The sequence below is a fragment of the Pseudonaja textilis genome, chromosome 3 (assembly GCF_049901715.1).
Source record: "Pseudonaja textilis isolate UNSWEBS1 chromosome 3, rPseTex1.2, whole genome shotgun sequence".
Classification (NCBI taxonomy): Eukaryota; Metazoa; Chordata; class Lepidosauria; order Squamata; family Elapidae; genus Pseudonaja; species Pseudonaja textilis.
This window is the reverse complement of record NC_141992.1, coordinates 100,489,222-100,511,150: the sequence shown is the minus strand read 5'-3', so window position 1 is coordinate 100,511,150 and position 21,929 is coordinate 100,489,222. Positions and strand designations below refer to the sequence as shown.

At 36.7% G+C, this 21,929-nt stretch overlaps 1 protein-coding gene across 2 annotated transcripts in view; it reads right to left on the bottom strand.

Annotated features, from left to right (window-relative positions):
* Positions 1-10,533: 10,533 nt before the first annotated feature.
* Positions 10,534-21,929, bottom strand: part of COP1 (COP1 E3 ubiquitin ligase) — a 97,702-nt gene continuing 86,306 nt past the window's right edge. For both annotated transcript variants that reach the window (XM_026703336.2, XM_026703335.2), the window contains exons 19-20: positions 17,370-17,414; positions 10,534-11,622 (exon numbers count right to left, since the gene is read on the bottom strand). In XM_026703336.2, the coding sequence (XP_026559121.2) occupies positions 11,605-11,622; positions 17,370-17,414 (63 nt within the window). In that variant the 3' untranslated portion in view covers positions 10,534-11,604. The remainder of the gene's footprint in view (positions 11,623-17,369; positions 17,415-21,929) is intronic.

Genomic DNA, 21,929 nt, shown 5'->3' with positions numbered 1-21,929 from the left:
TCCAGAACCGGTCAGAACCTCTTGAATACCACCTGTGGTATAGACCAAAAAAATGGCGAAAAGACAATATTAAATCAAAGTATGCTAAACAGCTTGCTCATATTTGCAATAAGGAGAAAAGATCAACATTTCAAAATGTATATTAGCTAGATTCAAATTTTAACCTCTTGTGCTGGTTAATGACCATAATAAGGGTAACTATTGGATTGTGGATATAAAATTGCCAGGGCATGGCATTTTTACAATGATAACCTTACCCACATCTCTCTTACCCAAGAATTCCCATTCTTTTGTTGTTTTTGTCAAGACAATTATTTCCAGAACATATTTTTGCTGTTTAAAATTTTTGTGTTGAATATATGTTTATTGTTTGCTTTATTTTTTAATGTTATTAACTTTTCCCATTTAAATTTTGATTATATTGCTTTGATGTTTCCATAGCATAAAAACAGAATGCTGTAATAAATAAGCAACTAAAGCCAACAGCTGTGACACTAATCTTTGATCACACTTAATCATTTGGGGTACTGACTGGATGTGTACGCTTCCTTTCAGCCCAATCCAGAATTAATAAAGAAAAACCAATTTTGGAAACCAATTTTGGAAACCAATGTCTAGAAATTATGGATTGGAGCCCTCCAATGTGGTCCATGCTTGTGGCAGGATAAGCTGGTCTAATGGGCCTGGAGTTGTACTTTGTTCTGTCTGCTGCCCCACTCTGCAAAACGTGACATAGATATCTACTGTAGAAGCAGCTTGGATTGATTAAGGCTGCCTTCAGGGGAAACTCTATGAAGGTCAGATCTGTTAGGCAAAAAAAAAAAAAGACCTGAGGTGGTGGATGGTATGTTTATGCTAGATGAATCAAAGCGCCAGCACTGAAACTGTTGAAGAAAACAAGCACAGAGTTGGAGAGAGGATCCCTGGAAAAAGTGGAGAGATGCTGGCGGCACCAGAAAGGGACTCTGCAGAGCAGACTAGAAATCAGCACAACACAACTCATAGTATCATATATGGGAAAGAGGCAATTAAGAACTGCAAATTTCTGTGTAAATCGATGTAAATCAAGTAGCTTATTAAACTAAGGCCAAAATACGATTGGAATAAGAACTTTTTCTTAAATAGCACTGCAACAATAGCCAGCATTTTACTTTCGAGAAGAAATTATGACGATGTTCTCACCCTCCAACAACGGAGACTGTACCATTTCCTGAGCATACAGGTAGAGCTTGACTTACAAGAGTTCATTTAGTGACTGTTCAAAGTTACAACACTGAAAAAAGGGACTTGTGACTATTTTTCACAATTATAACCATTGCAGCATCTCCATGATCACATGTTCAAAATTCAGATGCTTGGCAACTTACTTGTATTTATGACAGTTGCAGTGTCCTCAGGATCATGTGATCATCTTTTGTGACCTTCTGATGAGCAACGTCAATGAGGAAGCCAGATTCATTTAACAACCATGTTAGTAACTTAAGAACCACAGTGATTCACTTAACAACTGTGGCAAGAATGGTCATAAAATGGGGTAAAAGTCATTTAACAATGATCACATTTAGCAACATAACTTTTTGGTCTCTGTTATGGTCATAAGTCAAGAACTACCTGTACGCTACTCCTTGTTCGTGGCAATAGATTCTCCCTGTAACTTTGCTCTATGGAAAGGACAAGGCTGAATCTATAGCAGGGCTCCCCAAACTTGGCAATTTTAAGACTTGTGGACTTCAACTCCCAGAATTCCTCAGCCAGCTATGCTGGCTGAGGAATTCTGGGAGTTGAAGTCCACAAGTCTTAAAATTGCCAAGTTTGGAGACCTCTGATCTATATGGAAGAGACACAGCAGATTTTGAGACCTTGACACGTATCATCTTTGTGCACACACAAGGGCCACCTGAGTCTGTTTGTGATGGTATTATCAGGGGTGTAGCACAAGAGGACAAATACCTAAAATTATTTTGAACATCCACACATTTTTCTGGATAATTGGAACTCTTGAGAGGCTATTATATACTCTTCGGTGTATTGGTTTAGATTAGATCAGCGTTCAAATGACTGCAAAGTACCAGCATATATTGCTCTTATTACATTCTGAAGTCTGAATACCCTTTCTGAAACTAGAGTAACAGCAGTTTCTGCTGGGACAAACTTCCATCAGAAAATTCTCTGAACTTGACAATAGAACTTAGTCCTGAGGATGTGAAAATATCCTCCATTCCAATTTTCTATATTAAACAGTCCTAGCAATTATTCCCAACTGGCTACAATTTTCTGCAGCTCTCTGATTGTTGTATTCTTCCTTGAACACCTGAATTGTTTTATGGGGATTTTGACAATTCACATTAGATGCCATAATCAAGACAAACCACTTATTTAAACAAAGTCCTGGCAGACAAATTCATACTCGGGAACTTTCATTCGCTGCCTTTTCTCTCATCTCCCTTGTTGATTATATGTAATTTTTTTCATTAGCTTCTCTCTGCTTTGTCACCTGCACAACCTATTTAATCATTTTTTGATATCTAAATTGTCACCCTTACTACTTTCAGTGTCCACTCTGAAACATGCATCATAGCAACAACAGGGGTAGCAATAAAGAAAAAAAGTCTTTGAGAGGATTTTTTTAAAGGTGGCTTTCATATAAATTGACTACATGCTATAGGGATGGCCAATTCATCAAGGTGAGCTATGGTTGGTGGATCCCAGTTCAACTCCATTCACAAAGTCTTTCCTGGTTTCAAACAGAACTGTGGCTTCTGTTGTTATAGGTTACATTACAGATGCCTACTGAAACAGACAAGTGTTCCCAACATTCCCTTTTCCCTTGTGTTGTGTGACATTTGTTTCAAGTTATAAACCTAGACACACATTGAAAATATCTCTACAAACATACATGTGTTTCTTTGGAGTCCTTTTTTAAATGTGTTAAATTTGACACAATCTGCACTTGATATTGTTTTGTGATTTCTTTGGAGCTCATTATGATCTCACAGCTTTCATCACTAGATGAAAGGTAAGAGACTTCATGATGGTGACTGTAGACTCCCAGCATCCTTCAATGTTTAGGCCAACTCAGTCTGCTGGATATAGTAGTTCAGCATCATCTAGAAAGGGTTCTGCACTTAGAAGCTAGCAACCTAAAAACAGCTTTCTCTCATTCCTGAAATATGTGTTAACCAACATGAGAATCACTTGGATGAACCATGTTCCTGAGTCCCATAGACAAAATGTGAGGTTTACCTGCTAGCTGACACCCAGATATAATTTGCTATCAAATTATACAGTAAATATTCAAGTATTTAGAAATAATAACTAGCATTTTTTACTATTTAATACTTAAATATTTCAATATTTAAAGGGAATAATTTCAGGAAGTAGAGTTGTTTCAGTTCTAACTAATTCAACTTAGATGTTTGGACTCCACAAAACTTAGTATGTTGATGTGTCCTTTAATTCCCAGACATTGCATGTAAAATAGGTCATTGCAACTTCAAAGGATTTTAAATGCAAAACATTTAAAATATTAGGATGGATTGTAAACCATTCAACCCTCTGGGGCATTTTCATATTTTCTTATCTTTGTTCTTTTGGAATAGCAAAATGTTGCTTTCAAGTGGTAAGTCCCACCTCACTGAGGGACATTTATAGAAACCCAATAATGAGATGTCCTCCACATAAAGAACAAACTGTGAGATCAGCCTCTCCCCCACCCGCCAAATCCCCAGAAAATGACAACACAATCCCAAAATACTTCTTTTTCCGTGCTTCTTTCCTGTGTTGTAGTTACCAGGTTACTTGTAGTTAAAGTATTGCATGATGGGGAAATCAGCTGCTCCTTCTTTGGCAAAGGCCAAGATCATTCTCCATAGCCATTCATGGAGCTCTGCTGAATAACCTGCTTCTTCTCAGGGCTGCACAGCCAAGGTTTATTTTAGTCACTCAAGTTATCCAGATCATCTAGGTAGGCCAAAGACAGCAGGAAGGAATATTATTTTGTGTGTAGCGGGCTATGATATTCATGAAGTCTTTGGAGACTGCTGTCAAAAGGGGAAATAGCCATCCACTTTATCCTTAATATGAGAAGTAGGGCAAAAGCTACATCTGGCCTATAATAAGTTTGGCTTTTCCACATTTCATGAGGTGATAAAAGGATGAGAACTCACTTCATATGGTCCATTTTCACTTGTCTTTCCTAGCACTACATAGCAAAACTAGATTATTCAAATATGACAGTTGATAGGACATTACTTTGCAATATATTACCATCTTTACCAGAAGTCCCAAATTATTCAATTGACTAGTTTATTTTTTAAAATGGTGCCAGTAGTTGAAGCATGTGGACATTTAGTAAGAATTATACCTTGCTGAAATCCAGCATTGACAAATCCAATGACAGATTCAGAGAGCAACAAAAATAAATGTATTTTGTTTCTCCTATTTTAATCTAAGTTCAGTCGTGCAGTTTAAATGAGTTCCTTGTTTCAGCAAAAAGGAGCAAGCACTACAGACATTGCATAGGAATTAGCAGAATGTTCCATGGAAGCTGGCACTTGGAATACCTTGAGTCTCTCTGAGCTGTGGGGAAGCATAATTTCCTAAGATGAGCAAGTAGCCCCACCAGACATGTCATAAAAGAAATGAACTAAGTAAGATTAAATATGCAATTTAAGAAAATATGTATTATTGATCTTATACTACATAGGGTAACTTGTTTTTAAAGAGCCCAAATGATTTCCACTATTGCTTCCATTTATGCCAGAAATGAGGATCAGGCAAGTGCTAAATACACAGCTTGAAATCGTGCCCCAAATGATCAGGATGCTGCTACAGAGATTTTGTTTTAACCTAATGAAAACTAGTTTCCAGATACCACCAAGCTCCAATGAGCAGGAAGAATTTGTGTTAACTTTTGTGTTCAGGGAAATCAGTTGTACTGGAACATTTCTGTGGAAGATATTACCATGCAAAAATCAGGTAGTGAACTTCATGTGTGACGTTTTAAAGTTCACCTGGCAGTCAATCTAAGAGTCCTATCATTTAGGAAAGGGAGAAGGAAAATTCAGGGGTGATTTCAAACAAGCTATTTGAATAGTCCTGTTATGAACAGTGTGTTATGAACAAAGGAACGGCAACATCTGCACATCTAAGATGGATAATCATATTTTATAATAGTGATGAAAGAAGCATGGTGCTGGGTCCTACAATCTTCCCATAGTAAGCTAATCAAAGCTATGGGGGTGTTGATTCCAAAACTGAAGATGAGGTCTAATAAATTCCTTTGCAAGATTTGCCCAAGTCTCACTTGCAAATGAAGAAAGACACATTTTTCATAAGATCTATTTCTTTCCCTCTTATTGAAATATCTGTAGTTCTGGAAACATACATTGGATGGGAATTCCTTTGCAGCACTATATAACATTCTGTTCTCTTTGTTAAGTACACAGGAGAGAGTGAAAGGACCATTTAAGGCATGTTGCATTTAGCAAACAGCTCATTTCCTTTCCCCTGCTTGTTGCAATGTGTTATCATGAACTGCTTTCACCGACATCAAATGAAACTGCTATGACCATTTATGATATTTTTGCTGTAGAGATAGTTTCATAGTCTCTTCTGCTTTTTCTAATGTTCAACCAAGTGTTTTACAATCACCTTGCAGTTCAAAGACATCTGGACTTCATGAGCATCCATAGCCATTTTGGCTTCAGATATGAGAAAGCCAATGGACCAGAAATGCCAATAAACCTTGCTTGGCTGTACAAATTTAGTATCTGCCTGTGCAACTTTATTGTATGTGCATTTACGGATGTATATCTGTAGAAACAAGTGCCGGTTGAGTACAAGAATATCTAAATTAATTACTTTACAGCTGGCAGAGTAGAAAGGAAAAGGAAGGTTCATCCCATTCACCTAGCAAGCCTGTTTATGAATGCACAGAAAGATCCCAGAGTTGGATTGAATGGAAGAAGAAAAGAAATGAGTGCATGTTTCTTTCCTGGAAATACTTCGCAATCTGGCTAAATGACTGAGTCAAGGCCGAAGGAACACATTTCAGGTGCAAAGTAAATGTGTCTGAAAGAAGGGCAATTAAAAATGATCCAAACGTATTGAAAAGAAAGACATGTAATAGTACAAATATTTTTTGAGGAAACAAAGGCAAGGAAAGATGATTTCCAATAATGCAACACACAAATAAACAAAACAAAGTCCAGACTTTCAAGCATGAAGGTCACTTCCAAGATCACTTTCCAAAAGGGCATTTCAGATGTCAGCTCAGGTTAAGATAGAGATCTCATTATTTTGGAAATATGGTACAGTGCTGGTCTAAACTAGTATAGTTTTGCTAAGGAAATGTGAAATCAATGCAGATGGATGTTAAGGGCCTCAATGATCAATATTCCATCTTCATAAAAAATGCCATGTTAAACCTATTCAGCTCTGTATCTTTAAAAGTAATGAAGTGAATGATTAGAAACATACCCGTAACTCAAAAAGCCCAACCGATTTAAAGCTGCATATTGTTTACTGATGGCTCTAACCCTTGCTCACATGATCCCAAATGTCCTACATCATATCTCCTTCTGACCATATTTGCCTTCTTGAACCAAGATAGGAAAACTTCCAAGTTTCAGAATAGATTTCTTCTGCGGGGAGACAATCACATTTAATACCTTTTCATAGACCACCACCGTGGAAATTATTGTACAAGGATGGGCAGTTGATTCTTGAATGAGTTTCCTTTCTAAAAAGCTTTTCACAATCCTAGATGGCCAGGTTGGCCAAATTCAGGAATGTGAATAGATGCCACTAGATATTTCTGTTCATTATCCTGTGATTCTGCTAATGGGGTAAAGATTAGAAATGTAGCTTGCTACTGCAAGGTTTGAGGCTGCTTTGTGGATGATAACTCTGAGATAATAGCTGTTTCATATGAACTGTGCAAGATTTATATTTCTTACCCAGTAAACACTCTAATTGGTTGTCCAAAATGAAAGAAATGTATCTAGAAAATTGACTAAGGTGCACTCACTGAATCCCAAATGAATGTTCAGTTTAACAAATCTGTCACAAGTTGACTTTCTGTACTTGTTTAGCTCTGATGTGTGTTTCTGCCAAGGCTTGCTGATTAGCCTTATTATTTATGTATGTATGTTTGTTCTGTATGTATGCCTTATCTGGAAATGGTTGTCTTGTATCCTTTCCTGGAACTCTGTAAACTTTAGCTGGATAATTTTAAAATCGCTCCCTTAAAACTCTTCAACTGCTTGTTTTCCAAATGCCATTTAATATCTCAATCTCTCTTTTTCGGATACAGAGATGTATCACCAATAGTCTCTTGAAGATCAAATTGAAGTAAACTTCTATAGATATTTTAGGCACTGCTAGCACTAAGAAATTCTTCTGGATTTTAACAATGAAGCTGTGCATGTATGTTGAGACATTCAAATGTGCAATGGGAGGCAAATGTGAACTTAAGAGACAAGGGTCATAAATTGTAGGCAAACTCTGTCAAAGTCTTTTCCCTGGTGCTTTCCTTCAGAATTTGTCAGCCCTTTAGAGGTAGGCCAGGCCAGGAAATGAATTCCCTAAGTCTCACTGGCACTATACTATGCTGATATAGGCTATAATAACAGAACCTCAAAAGCCTGATTGCATTGTGCCTTCCTTTCTTTTTATACCCCAGGTGTTAGGGTGGTGTTTCGTCCCAATATTTTGTTCCCAGCCTTAAAGCATGCTTGAGTACACATTGTTGAAACTGCCTGTGCATAATTTTCCAAGGTCACCTCTGAGCTCAATACAGAATCTGAGTTGGTTGAACATGCTGCACTGAAATGCTTGCAGGCTTTTTGGGTGTAGCAGAGAAAAGGGAGAAGCCAATGAAGGGAATGAGATGGATTCTCCTAACTGTGCTGCGAGATGCATGGGAAATCCTAGTAGACACTCAAAAGGTGGGCAGCAGGCTCTGTTGAGAGAAGATGCTCAAAAGAGATGGCAGACAGTGGAATAATGCACTATTATCTGGGCTGTTTTTATGTTAAAAATAAGTAAACCAAGAAAAAACGTGTCTAACCCTGGAAAGGTGATGTCATGGCTTCGTTGGATGCTGGTTCGGAAATGGAGTTGTTACCAGGATTGTCCAATGTGGAGAACACTATCCCCTCCAAATGAGTGAAGAGTCCAGAGTCTGAGGACAAGGTAGTCCCAGGGCTGTCTTCCAGGGGAGGGGGAGGCAACTGAAGGGACACCCACCTGCAGGAGTGGAGCAGCTGGAGAGGGCCAGCAGAGATGACAGGCGCCAGGCCACCTAGGATGAACAGCTGCCTCTCCTGCCCGATTCCCAGGCAAGGAGAGCACAGCAGAGGGAAGCTCAGAGGAGGTTGGCAAGGCTGCTTGCAAGGAAGATGCCTTATAGCTAAGAATTGAGAAGAATCAATCAATTTTCATGATCCACCTCTAAAAAGAGCTTAAAGCACTGGCAATCAATTAGCTCCAAGGGCTATGAATATTATGGGAACAATGCTTGAAAAATTATTTGGTAATTTTTTCATCAACATCCACTATATTGACTTTGGTTTTAATTTTGCAGTAAAACATAGCTGTACTCAATATCTCTGCATATTGGTACAGTAGTTTGCATGTTGTCATTGAAAAATAGACCAAATTTAGAATCAATGTTCATAGAACTAATACATGGAGAAAGTAAAAGATGTTATTCAGGCAACAATGGGACAAAAGAAGCTACTGAAAGAACCTTAAATTCAGCACCTGGAATATGCATAGATGACTTTACCTATAAGAAAATGAATTAAGTGGCTGTAAATACAGAACTAGCTACTTCCAATTTCTTTTATCACTTTGTTCAGGGAGTTCTAAATTTCTAATTAAAGCTTGGCAATTTGAATGTAGCTTGGCAGAGAAATGAAATATTTGAAAATATAGCCACTTTCCATTTCATTTGAGGAACGCTATGCAACTTTCTCATTCCTTATTCCTTTGTCTGTTTTGTTATAAAAGTTGCTAAGCCCTTCAAGGAGAAAGTGAATCAAGTTTAGGGGTATTTATAAAGATTTCTGGGACATTATGTGGTCATATTTAATTTTATTCATTCATGTTTTCACCCGTTCAATTTATGTGATCATCCATCTCAAATGCATTCCAATTAAAAACAATAAACAGCATACAACATAAAATAACAATGCATAGCAAACATACACAATCATTGCAGCCAAAAAAAAGGCTCACCAGGGCCCTAGAGAAAATGAACACCTATAAAGCTCTTCATGGCACAGGGATGAGTTATTTGTGGATCCACCTGTTTCCATTTCCTTTGATCATCCCATGAAATCCAGCAGGGTACCCATGCTTTGGGTTTTTTCTATAAAAGAATGTCATCCACTGGAACTTAGGAAGTATGCCTTACTCATGGAGTGTCATTCCCCCAAGGTTTGGTTGGCCTCAACCCTGCTGGCTTTTTGAAGTCATTGGTGGAGAACATAAGATAAATCTATCAATCATGTTTTTTTGAAATGGATAATGTGGTATCTGGCCTTGATTATTCTATTATTGTTTTTATTCTGTCTATATTTTTGGTTCTGAGTATTTGTTCCATTTTGCTTTTAGCTTCTTTGTTGTTCTGCTTCAGTCCAATTGTAAGCTGTTCAGAGTTACTTTTGTCCATTTAAATCAAATAATAAAGATAGTCCTCAATTTATGACCACACTTGAGTCCAAAAATTATATTGTGAAGCAAGATGATAATTAAGTAAATTTTGCCCCATTTTATGAACTTTCTTCCCACAATTGTTAAGTAAATCACTGAAGTTAAGTTTGCAACATGTTTGTTAAGTGAATCTGGTTTCCCCATTGATTTTATTTGTCAGGTCACATGATCTTGGGATACTGCAATAAATACAGTATTTTCCTACATGAAGGGTTCTTATCCCAAAATCTTATTTCAAATCTATCTGGACCCTTAGTTCATTTGTAATTTTCCATCCTTTGCTGTTTATACTAAAAAAAGGCCCATAAACTTGTATTTAAAACTTCTTTCACAAAGGATTGAAGGAATTCACCCAGTGTTTTCAGACTAGTCAAGCTAAGCCTGCTTAATAGTTGAAAAGCAGTCAACAAGCAATTTCTGAAAGTTAGAATAAGAAATTCCCAAACTTAGCTCTTAAAGGTGCTGGCTGTGGTGTGAGCAAGATGAGTATTACCTCATGCTCCCAGAGCTAAGCATACTGGAGATTACTGACTTTGCATCTTTATAAGGAGAAATTTACTAGAGCACTTGTGGATGATCTAAAGTCCTTTTTGGAATCAATTTTAGCAAGGAATAACAAAAAGCCACTGTACTTGATGGATCTTCCTTCCATCAGTTGTTGGCTCTGTCTTCAGTTCATATTTCTTCCCTTAATATGTAGGCAAATTTTTTCCATGTCACAGTAAGGAAATAGTACTGCCATCACAACTAAGAAGCCCACTTCCTTTCCCCCAAACAAGTCTTACTTTGGGACGACAAACTAACAATGTGAAATATTTGGAATCACTTTATTTCCCATTCACTTGTACAATTAAGAATATGAATGTTTATTCAAAAAATAAGGCTACCAAAGCCTGTCCCAAAATATATTACAACATTCAAAATGCTTGGCTTTTACAAATGACACAAATAGTGAGATGATTGGAATGAACAAATTGGGGACAATAATGTGTGGATAGGCACTGTTGCCTTTCGTGAAGCAATTTCAATAGCCACTCAAATCAGAAGAGACAGAAAGTCATTAGTTACTGACAATTTAGTGGCTTGTATAGGGATAACTATGTCGTGTCACATCTGCTCTCATTCAACACATGTCTACATCACAGATGAGATCCTTATATAGCTGGCAGGCATGAGAGCTGGTGAAGGAACAGATGGGCTTGAAAATAAAATTGCTTACATGCCCTCTCTCAGACCGGAGAGTTTGCACTAGTTAGTTGTACAGAGAGCTTTAATAGTTGAATAGTAAAAAATGGCCCAAACATATCATTTAAAAAAAAATAACAAATACAAAATGAAATTTCACTTGAGGGTCTCAAGTCAGATGCATGCTCACAATGTTCCAGTCAGGATTAGACAGCTTACCAGATTTTTTGAACTAAACAGAAAAAAGACCAGTAGGAATAATCCAGAACGTGGCTCAAAGCATAGCTCTCACAGAAATCATTCAACAAGGCAAATCTGTTACCATGCCTATCAACAAAGGGACATTGTTTCTATGTCTAGCTCAATGAATATTCACCATTCCTTTTCTGCATCAGCATCTGCTTTTATTTAAAAGAATCCATCCATTCCTTCCCTCCCCATCATAAACATCAGAGAAGCAATAGAATCAGCAGCAGTGAGTCTGTGCAGTTAATGTTGATGGTTTGGAATTCTGAATCCACTGTACTTCCCAGAGTCCCAAATTGCCCTAAGGGTATCCATAAAAGAAAAAAAAACTCCCACCCCCAACATGTGACCACACTCTGAGAAGGAAGAGCAAATTATCTTCATTTTGTGTCCCACTGAGAACCTCAGACGAAAGCTGTATCAAGTATTCCACTCCTTGAGAGAGAAAACCTTTCATACCAGTTCCAGTACCTGGTGGGGGGAAAAAAAGAGGGAAAAAATTAGCCCCAGAAAAACAAAATAGCCCCTCTCTCCTAATCAAGATTAGATGTGCTACAGGCAGCTGGAATTTTTCTTTATATGCCTGAAAATATAAAGGATGATAGTTATATCTTATCAAAGGAACATATGTAAAGTTGGTGAGTAGAACACAATCTCCCTTGTAACTGATGCTTAATTGCTCTTACCTCTTGCTCAGTTACTAAATATCACAAACAAAATGACAGAGCAGCACTGTATTTAATATTAAAACTACTTATAATACTATACTCAGCTTTATGTGGAAACTGAAAAAAGCAAAGTGGCTGACCTTAGTTTTATTTTAAAACCAAAAGGTGCCTTTTTCACCACCCTTAGGCTCCAATTCAATAGACTAGGGAGCTCTCTTATGAGCCGGTGTCAAAGGACTCTTGTATCTAAAATGGCAGAGTAATCATTTCATAGCTGATTCTTCTATGTGTAACTTCAGGCTTAATGGGGTGGTTTTAATGTCAAAAGTTTTAAGTTAATAACCATCATTCCAGCATTGATATGGAAAGCAACTCAGAATATATCACTTCTGAACATGAAATCCCTCAAAAGCAAGGGATGGGGACATTAAAGCAGCTTCATTTTGAAATCAGCTTTATTTGAAACTGATTTGCAGCAAGTCACGAGAAATCAGAAAGTTCGTTCAGTTTCAAACTTGCTCCATAATTTATCCCAGCTAATGTAAAATAGATCCCAGTTTGTTTTCCAACTCAAGACTTATTCTTTTCAGAGCAACGATAGATAGAAAATAGAAATGACTGACTCAGTTTTATTGACCTGAAATGTAGTATTGGAGGAAACATTTGCAGAATCGAAAGTCTATTACCAATCTATCTGATAAGAACAACAAAGAAGGTAGAGTCAAAGAGATGAAGTTACCTAAGTATAATATGTGTAGCTAACAATATCTCGAATTTACTGTGAATCTGTATTACTACAAGAGAGAATGGCATTTTATAATGGGTATATCCCTCACTCTCTCTCTGGAAGCAAGCCCTAGAAATGTTCAGATGATTCTTCCTCTGGAGGAGATAACCCCTTTCCCCAAATTTAGAACAAGCCAGAGAGAGCAAAAAACAAACAAGCAAACAAACAACTCCTGCTACAGGAAACATAGGCATAAGGGTGCAGTATAATTTTGTTGGTAAAACCTAGGTGGACTGGAGAAAACAGATCCCTATATAAACCCAAGATATCATTTTCTATAACAGACCAGCGTATTCATAATCTATGCTAACTGTCATGGTGAGAACTAGACACTGTTTAAGCTTGCATCTGCCATGAAGGCAACAGCCTTGGCCGCTTTCTTCCTTCTGAGTTCGCTCTGCTCTTGTGATAGCTGTCCCAAGGATCGGCCAACTTTCTTATCATTATTCAGAATGGCCTCTCAGATCAGTGCTGCCACAGCATTATCTATTAAAGAGAAGTTATGGAAAACTAATACTGACTGCAAGAAAGTATAACAGCTAGGGAGATGTTAACCTTTGCTGTTTTGGACTCTCAACTCAGACCTGAGGAACTTAAATGTGTCAAGAAAAGGAAAGTATATGGTAGAACTGTTAGATAGCAGGACCATCTCTACCGCCAGTAAATCCAACAAGAGATCCATAGGAAAGAACAGTTCTGGTTCCTTCAGGCCTAAAACATTGCAGATTTTCTTGAGTATTTGTGAGAAATCTTCAGGGCTTTTTTCTCATCTACAATTCCTGTCTTGTGCGATTGGTCCTGAAAGAAGTGTCTAGTAGTATGCCATATAAAAAAGAGATTGGGCATCTCTCCCTCATTCAGTGCCATTTCCCATTCTTCTTCCTTGTTTTCCTCCTCTCCACTGCTATGGAGAGTTTGAAAACAGTACTGGTTGTCCTTGATTTACAACTATTTGTTTAGTGACTATTTGAAATTACAACGGCATTGGAAAAAGTAACTTATGACTGTTTTTCACAGCCCATTGCAACATCCCCATGGTCACATGACCAACATTAAAGACGTCTGGCAACTGGCCCATATTTATGACGGTTGCAGTGTCCCGGGGTCATGATAACTTTTGCTACTTTCTGACAAGCAAAGTCAATAGGGAAGCCAGATTCACTTAACAACTGTGTTATTAACTTAACAACTGTAGCGATTCACTTAATAACTGTGGTAATAAAGTTCATAAAATGAACTCACTTAACTTCTAACTGACTTAGCAACAGAAGTTTTGGGCTCAATTGTGGTTGTAAGTCGAGGACTACCTAGAACATTCATCTTTCACATCTTTCATGGGTGTACCATTGAAAAGGTGTTGCTCATCTAACCCATGTTCACATCTGGAGGTCTGCCAGATGGGTGAGGATACACTTGCGAGAAGCTGTTTTTCACTGTGAAGAGCATGGAACAGAGATATGGGGCTATGATGCTTCACTACTGGGGGGTCAAGCTCTTGCTCAGCCCCAGCTATCAGAAAAATCACCCAGTACGTACAAATCAGCAAATATATGTTCAGTAATTTGCTAGCCCTGGAGTCTGAATTCCGTTTTATTCATTTATAGCAACTTTTAAAGAAAAATACAACAAGAATAAAGATACAAAAACTCAAACAAACAGCCAATAATAAAACATAAGTAAAAACTTTTGTGGAAAAGTTTAATGTTGCATTATTCCCTTCCCTCCCAATTATTTCCCTAACTGCTAATTACAACCTAAATATTTGCACTTTACATTAAATGTGGTCCATTCAATATTATTGCTAGCATTTGTTGATTTCTTCTATTGCTTTTAATTGGTCTCAAGACTCTTTTCCTAGATCCCATATTTCAAATGTCTGGATATGCCTTGCTGTGTAATATGTAGTATATAGGGAGCCATACCTGCTTAAATTTAATTAAACTTCTATCTTAACTTCTATCACTTGTCATTGCTACTTGTCATATTCTCCCGTTTTAGTCTCCCAATCTTGTACTGTAAACAAATTTAAATTTTCCAACGCTGTGCCAAATGTATTTTGGAAGTTATCAGCATGTACTGTATAAAATTGTATTTTTTCATCTACTTTGGGATATTATAATTAAAAAATATTTGTGATTTCCATTCAAATTTTATTTGTAGAATTTTTGAATATTTTGATGTATTTCTTTTTAGTACTTCTGAGGTTTACAAGACCACCATGCATGATGGAATATTCCTTAACAATTCTCCCATTTCCAACATTTATTGTTATAGGATTTGTCTATCCTGGTAATTACTAATGGAGTTATATACTATCCTAGGTGCTTTCTGAACTTGGCTGTTTTTTTGCAGACGTTTTACTATCAAACTAGATAATATCATCAGTACACCTATAAATATTTTATCCTAATTTTCCCTTAAGCTGCATCAGGAAGTAAATTATGTTGATTTTTTTTCCATAGCATTTCTCATTAGTGTACTGTGACTACTTTTTTAAAAATGTGCATCCACTTTAACATAATGCTTAATTTGTTCCTTTTCCATACTGTAATTCAGTAAAAATTTATACACAGTATATATCCTAACAGGTGACCTTGATTTTGTATAAATGTTTGAATTCTATCATTTTTCTCAAGGTCCCTCTTTTTTTCTGAAGATCTCTTTTTATTCTTCCAGCAATTTGTAAATATACCAACCATGCTGGATTTCTACTTTAATTGAGCAGTTCTCTCTGTGTCTTCAGTTAACTTTCTGAGTCTGGCCACAGAGTTTCTGATTCTAACAACTGAACTGAATAATGTAGTGGAAAAGGGGAGAAATAATTAGATTGAGAGGGTCTTAGCAGTTTAAATAACTGACAGAGCTGACCAGCTAGGTGCACTGTGAAATTATTTCCTCCACAGGAAGTAATATCAGTACATTTCTAAGCACTGTTTCTTGTACAAGTGGGAGGATTATAACTAAAATAGGATAGTCACTATTTTTTGTGTATATATTGTACCTTTAAACTGGTAGTGTATTGTTTTGGGTTGTTAGGAGGCTGTCAAAACTCCTAAAATGTCTGCATTATTTATGAATTCTTCCAATTCGCTAAGACTCTGTGCAATGTAGAATTAATGGAACAGATCTCCTGAGAGAGATTTAAAAATTTTGAATAGGCATTTAATTGCTAATTGCCTTAGTTTAATTTTTAACACTTAATTTAGAAATGACAACCGTGACTTTGTTTTTATTGTAAATTGTCATGATGTTTTGATAGTTGATGTTATAAAATATTGATGGGTAAATTAGTAAAATAAAATAACTTCAATGTTCAAAGTGCTGCTATTGAGGTATATATAAGGTTCAAAGAGAGAAGATAACAAATTTAATTTTCGCTCATTTAATGACCAAAGGGAGATTCTAAACATTCCCAATCCTTTTCATGAAGGCCAGAAAATTTGAGCTTTTTATGAGTGCTACCTGGAGAGACAATAAAAAACATCTCATATGAAACCAAACAGTGATAGGGATGCTTAAAAGTTTGTGAATCTTTTTGAATTTTCAATATTTCTGCATAAGATGCTATGTGTTCTCAGAACTAGATAAACAAGCCACACCAATTATACAAATGTGTGAAAAATGTTATGCTTATTCATTGATTCATTAAGGCAAATAAATGATCCAAAGCTATATATTTATGTGTAACAAATATGTTGTGAAACATAGTGGTGGCTATATCATTGTTTGTGCTTGTTTTGCTGTCTCTGAACCAAGACAGTTTTCTATCATTGAAGGAACTCTGAATTTTGAAATGCACAAGTATTTTACAGGAAAACAATAGGCTATCTGCCCATGAACAAAAGCTCAAAAGAATGTGGGTCACGCACCAAGACAACCCCCAAAGTACAAGTCATTTGATTAAAGAATAGTTAAACCAGAAGAAAGGTAATGTTTTGGAGCCAACAAGTTATAGTCCTGACTTTAATCCTATAGAAATGTTGTGGAAGGACCTGAAGTGGGAAGTTCATGCGAGGAAGTACACCAACATCCCTGAGTTAAAGGCTTTTTGTAAGGAGGAACGGGCTAATGATCCTCCAAGTCAGGGGTTGTTATGGCAGCATCACGTATTGGGACTTTTTCCCCCTTCACTAAATTGGGCGTCGGCATGGCCAGTGTATGATGCATCCAGTCCACAGACTGGGAGTTTGACAGCCCTGCTCCAAGTCAATGTATAGGACTGATCAATAGTTTTCAGGAATGCTTAGTTGCAGTTATTTCTGCCCAAGAGTGGCACACCAGTTACTAAAAGCAAACGTTCACATACTTTCGCCATACACAAATATGTAGCTTTGGATATTTCTCTTAATAAATAAAAGAAGTGGAATGTTTTTGACTCATTTGTTTTAATTGAATTCTTTTGATCTACTTTTGGAACTTGTGTGGAGAATAGATCATATTTACACTGAAATTTGAACATTTAAAAAGGTTCACAAACTTAAGCATCACTTCATTCTTTTGATTATGGAGTGTATAATATTTTAGTTGCAGCTTTTGTTTTCTATACATACCGCTAAAACTACTGCCTGCTAGACACATTACATTCCACATTTTTTCCTAATTGGACAGCACCAATTTGCAGCTGACAATATTCCCATCTCCTCAGTAGATGCAAATAAATAATTTTAATTTATAAACAGCTGTAAAAAAATGGAATTCCTGGAAAAGTCTCTTCCAATTTTCTGTAACCTTGTTGCTATCCCCGTCAACCATTTAAAACTCACCTTAATTGTACCCTGACTGTTAGCAGCAATCAATACATTGGACTCCTGCAAAAGAAGAAAAACTATTAAGTATTATGTAAACCAAGTAAATTGGATGCTGTTTGCCTTAACAATCAGATATGGTTGTTTCCAGCATTCAAGAGATGTGTAGAATTTGACATAACGTTTGAGAAGCTGTGCCTGCATAGTTTGGGAACACCACCAGTTGGTGTCATAATATTTCAAACCATCTGACATCCATGAAATCACTGAGATCTGTGAACATGGGAAATAAGTGAGAAATTCAAATTTAAAGGTGCTTCAACTGAATTCCATCACTGACTACTGGAACAAACTAAACAGGCAACTTTTATTATGTAACAGAATGAAAAATGATTGAATTTAACCATAATTTTGTAATCTATGTATAATAAGACTCCTGTGTGTATCTGTAACCTTTAACTGGTACATCATAGAAAAAAACTTTTGTCAACAAAGGTACTTCAAACAAGCAAACTTAGAATGCCTGAACCCCAAAGCCCAGAGATACTTAGGTGAGATGGGCAGTGTAAAAATCTGATTGACAGATTAATCAATCAATCGATCAATCACTCCTCCCTTGGGAAAGTTAAGCTATTTCTGTGCTGCCAGGCTGCTACTAAAAATCTTCATTTTCACCATTCTGTGAGTTTTACAACCACTCATGCAATTCCTCATTCTCTGCTTCTCCTACCCAGCAGTATGCATGTCGAGAAGGGAAAGGAGGGAAAAACAGGAAAGAATCCCCTTCCTGTCCCACATCATCCTGCCTCTCCAGCTGGTGTGGCACCTCTTGCACATCCCCACAAACTTATCCATGTGCACCTTCTCTGACCTGTGTCACACCGCATGGCACCCAAATATATCTTTCCCAACGAATGCCACCCCTCCAACATAAGTGCTACCTCTTTATACACTCATGTACTTCTCACTCCCTGGCCCAAATGCCTGCTGGCCTTGAACCTGCAACTTCTTGCTGGCAGGAAGTTGGAGTTGCTTTCATTCCATTTCTGCTGCATTTTTTACCTGCCTGTGGTCATTTTATTTTTCTTATTTAGGTAAGGAAATATATCTGAAATTATGACCCAATGGAACCTGGATTGTCCAGTGTCTTCCAATATGCTAACTGATCCTTTATTATCGCCAGTTTCTTTATGCTCAGCTCAGCAATTCAATTTGTTATGCTGAAGCTCTCCAAAGGTTAAAAAAAAAGTTTATAGAATACCCAAAATCTCTATCATTGGAAGGCAGAAAATATTTGGATGGAAAAGCATATATTACATCAGTTATAAAACAAATAATAGAGTTAAGAAGCAATAAAAGTATTCAAGGATTTAAAACAAATCCTTTGGTTTAACATTAAGAATGGGTACCCTAAACAAAGAAATTGCAAGTTAAAGTAATAATCTTATTACCTATAACAGTGCATGTAAGGGCACTATTTCTTGGTTATATTAATATCTGTAATTATGATTTTTAAAATATGTATGTATGTATTGAGTTTGTATTTGGTTTTAATTGACTTTATGATTGTTTGCCAGAGTCATTTGTTTGAGATGGGCAACTGCAGAAATTGAATGAATGAATGATGAATGATCAAGGTCTATCTATTAAATCAAAGACAAAGGTGAAATCAACCAATGCAACATAAAGTTGTTTTCTGAATCCACTGATATACTGTTGAATTAAGACCTTCAAAGTGACATAGTGATTTATGTGCCCTGGATTTTATGAAATCCTACCTGTTCCAAATGTATACAGCTTGTTAATTCCTCCTAATCCTCTAGTTTATTCAGAAGATGTTAGGCTAAAGTTTGGAGTATGTCCAAAAAGGCTAGAAAGTATTGCCTGCTGTCTTTTTAAAAATTGGGACATAATCCTTTCAATTTTCAATTATTAGATCTAACATGTTTTGCCTATTTCTTAAGAGTGTTTAGTTAGAATAGGGACTCACCAGTGGAGATCATGCTTATATACCTCTGGGTATATCATATATTCTCCAGGGACTTTTCAAGAGCTAATGCTATAATCTACCTGCATTTTAGTTTGAGACAGGTGACCACTCTGGTAATGTATTGAGTTCTTTGTTAGCTGTTGTTGGTAAAGTGCTATTTAATACATATGCAGGCTATTAGTCAACAAGTTCTTGAATTTTTTTCTCATTGTTTTCTCGAAGGAGGGGGGGATTATGCTGAAGACGAAGTCCACTTTATTGAGCTACATAAGAACTGTTTGGATTTTAATAATTTATGTTGGAATTAAAATTGGATTAATAGCTGAATTAGAGGGTTACATTTATCCTTCCTAACTCTACTTTTAATCTTTCTCGAAGCTTGTCACTGAAACCTATAGTCATGATCAAGCCATCCCATTTTTATATTGATCTTTTGGGGCTGTCATATAATGGTCACCTGAGCATAATGCACATGATTGATTATGCTGAAAATTAGATACATATTTCAGTTGAGTTGCAATATGAGGTCTCTTTGATTCAGCATCTGCTAGTTATTTAATAAAGCAATAATGTTCTTGAAGTTAGAAATTAATCTAAAGTGATGGTTAAGTTGAGTAATACCATCTGGATTACATCATCTCACAGGAAGAGGGCCCCTGTACAACCAAAGAGTCAGAAAGAGGGATAGATAAAATTTCTCTGTTCCATTATGAATGTCAAAAGAACCAACCTGAAGAAGATATGTAGGTATGATCAGAAATAATCATTACTGCTTTAGAAATGTATAGTGCCAGTTTGAGTGACCCAGATCAGTATCATGCAGATGATATAGACCTAATTTAAAGGACAAATTCAGCAAGGAAAACCCATGATTGTGTTTAATACTTTATTCATGGAGGATCAAGGGAGCTACCACTTGTCTTCTTGGCTGGCCTGTGTTATTCTGATATAATTGTTAACATCTTTATTAATTCTGCCAGGCAATAAAGTGTCTGTGGTAATGGTTGTTCAATATACTCAAAAAAGTATTTGCAGAGAGGACCAAAACTTAAACCACAGATTTAACTTCCTGCCAGCAAGGGAATAAACATTAGTACAAAGAATTGACCCAAAGGATTTGCTATCTATCTGGATTAGCTGGATATGACCATAATAAGACCAGACTTTTTTGGTATAATGTCAGCTGAAATCAAAATTGATATTCTATCACGTCTTTCATTCAAATTCAATTTCACTGAAAAGTAACACAAGGAGAAACCTGACAAGTAAAGGCAAGAAATATCCTGGCACATTTGTCTTATTAAAAAAAAATAGTTATCCATTTTTTTCCAAGCAGTCTTCAACTTAGATTTGTGACTCCCTTTCTTCCCTCATCCTGTGAATGACTGATATTGAACAAGGGCAGATCACATACACATCAGAGGTGGGCAATGCTTTTCAGCCTGGAAACCAAGAAGGCATTCCCAGAGACGCATCAAGGAATGCGATAATTTTTCCCCCTTCCACCCCCCCCACCCCCCATTTTTCTATTGTTGGGAGATGTGCTAAAAGTGAAAAATGGGCACCTATTCTGGATATTTTTACTCCCCTTGCCTCTAACAAAAGCCCCAAACTCATGTTCGTAGAGTTTCTTGCAGAATTTCAGCAATACTCTCTTGGAATGCTCTAAAGATGACAAAATGGGGGTTAAGGGCCTTTGGGACACTTTAAAATACAATGTATTATAATATCAAGTCCAAGAAGAGCAATTAACAGTGGCTAAAAATAAAATTAATTGGCAAATGAAAGCTATTAATCTCCTCTTTACAATATGCCAGAAAGAGCACATGAGGCAGAAGGAGGCCAAGTCAACGTTTGGCTTAAGACTGAACAAGAACACTGATTATCAAAGTTATATATAGTAACTTTGCCAAATGAATTTTATTTTATGTGTTCAATTTATTTAGCTGCCGATCTCACATGTGTGACTCTCGCAGCCCACAGTTAAAGTAGCAAAAATCAAAACACATGTAATAAACTACCCTAACCAAAGTCCAACAAAAAAAATTAAATGTACATCATATAAATTTTCTATATAAATAAATAACATTAAAAACAAGTTAAAACAAACATAAAACAGAATATCTGAAAGTACCAAGCAGCAGATACCGAACATCTCACAGACTCCATATCTCCATGGGATCCCCAACCTGATGGCAAAATCATGTCTCCAGCATCTTCTAAAAGGCCAGTTGGGCAGAGGCAACCCAACTCAGGGGAATGATCCAGAACGCAAGTTCCATGGTACAAAAAGGCCATCATCCTGGTTCCCCAAACTCCTTATTAGATGGAACCTATTACATACCCCCATCTGTTGGATTTCATGGAATGGGAGGATGTAATCAAAAAATGGTACTCTCTGGCCCCATGCCATTATTCAATTAATACGGCATGGGACAATGCAATCATAGCAGACCAGAAGTCTTACAAAACTTTGAAAGTCATCAGGCCAAATAATATAAATATGTTTAGAACCATATTATTTAATTTATAAAAATGTTTAAAAACTATACCCATTAGTTACATTACTATTGTAAAAATGCAATTAA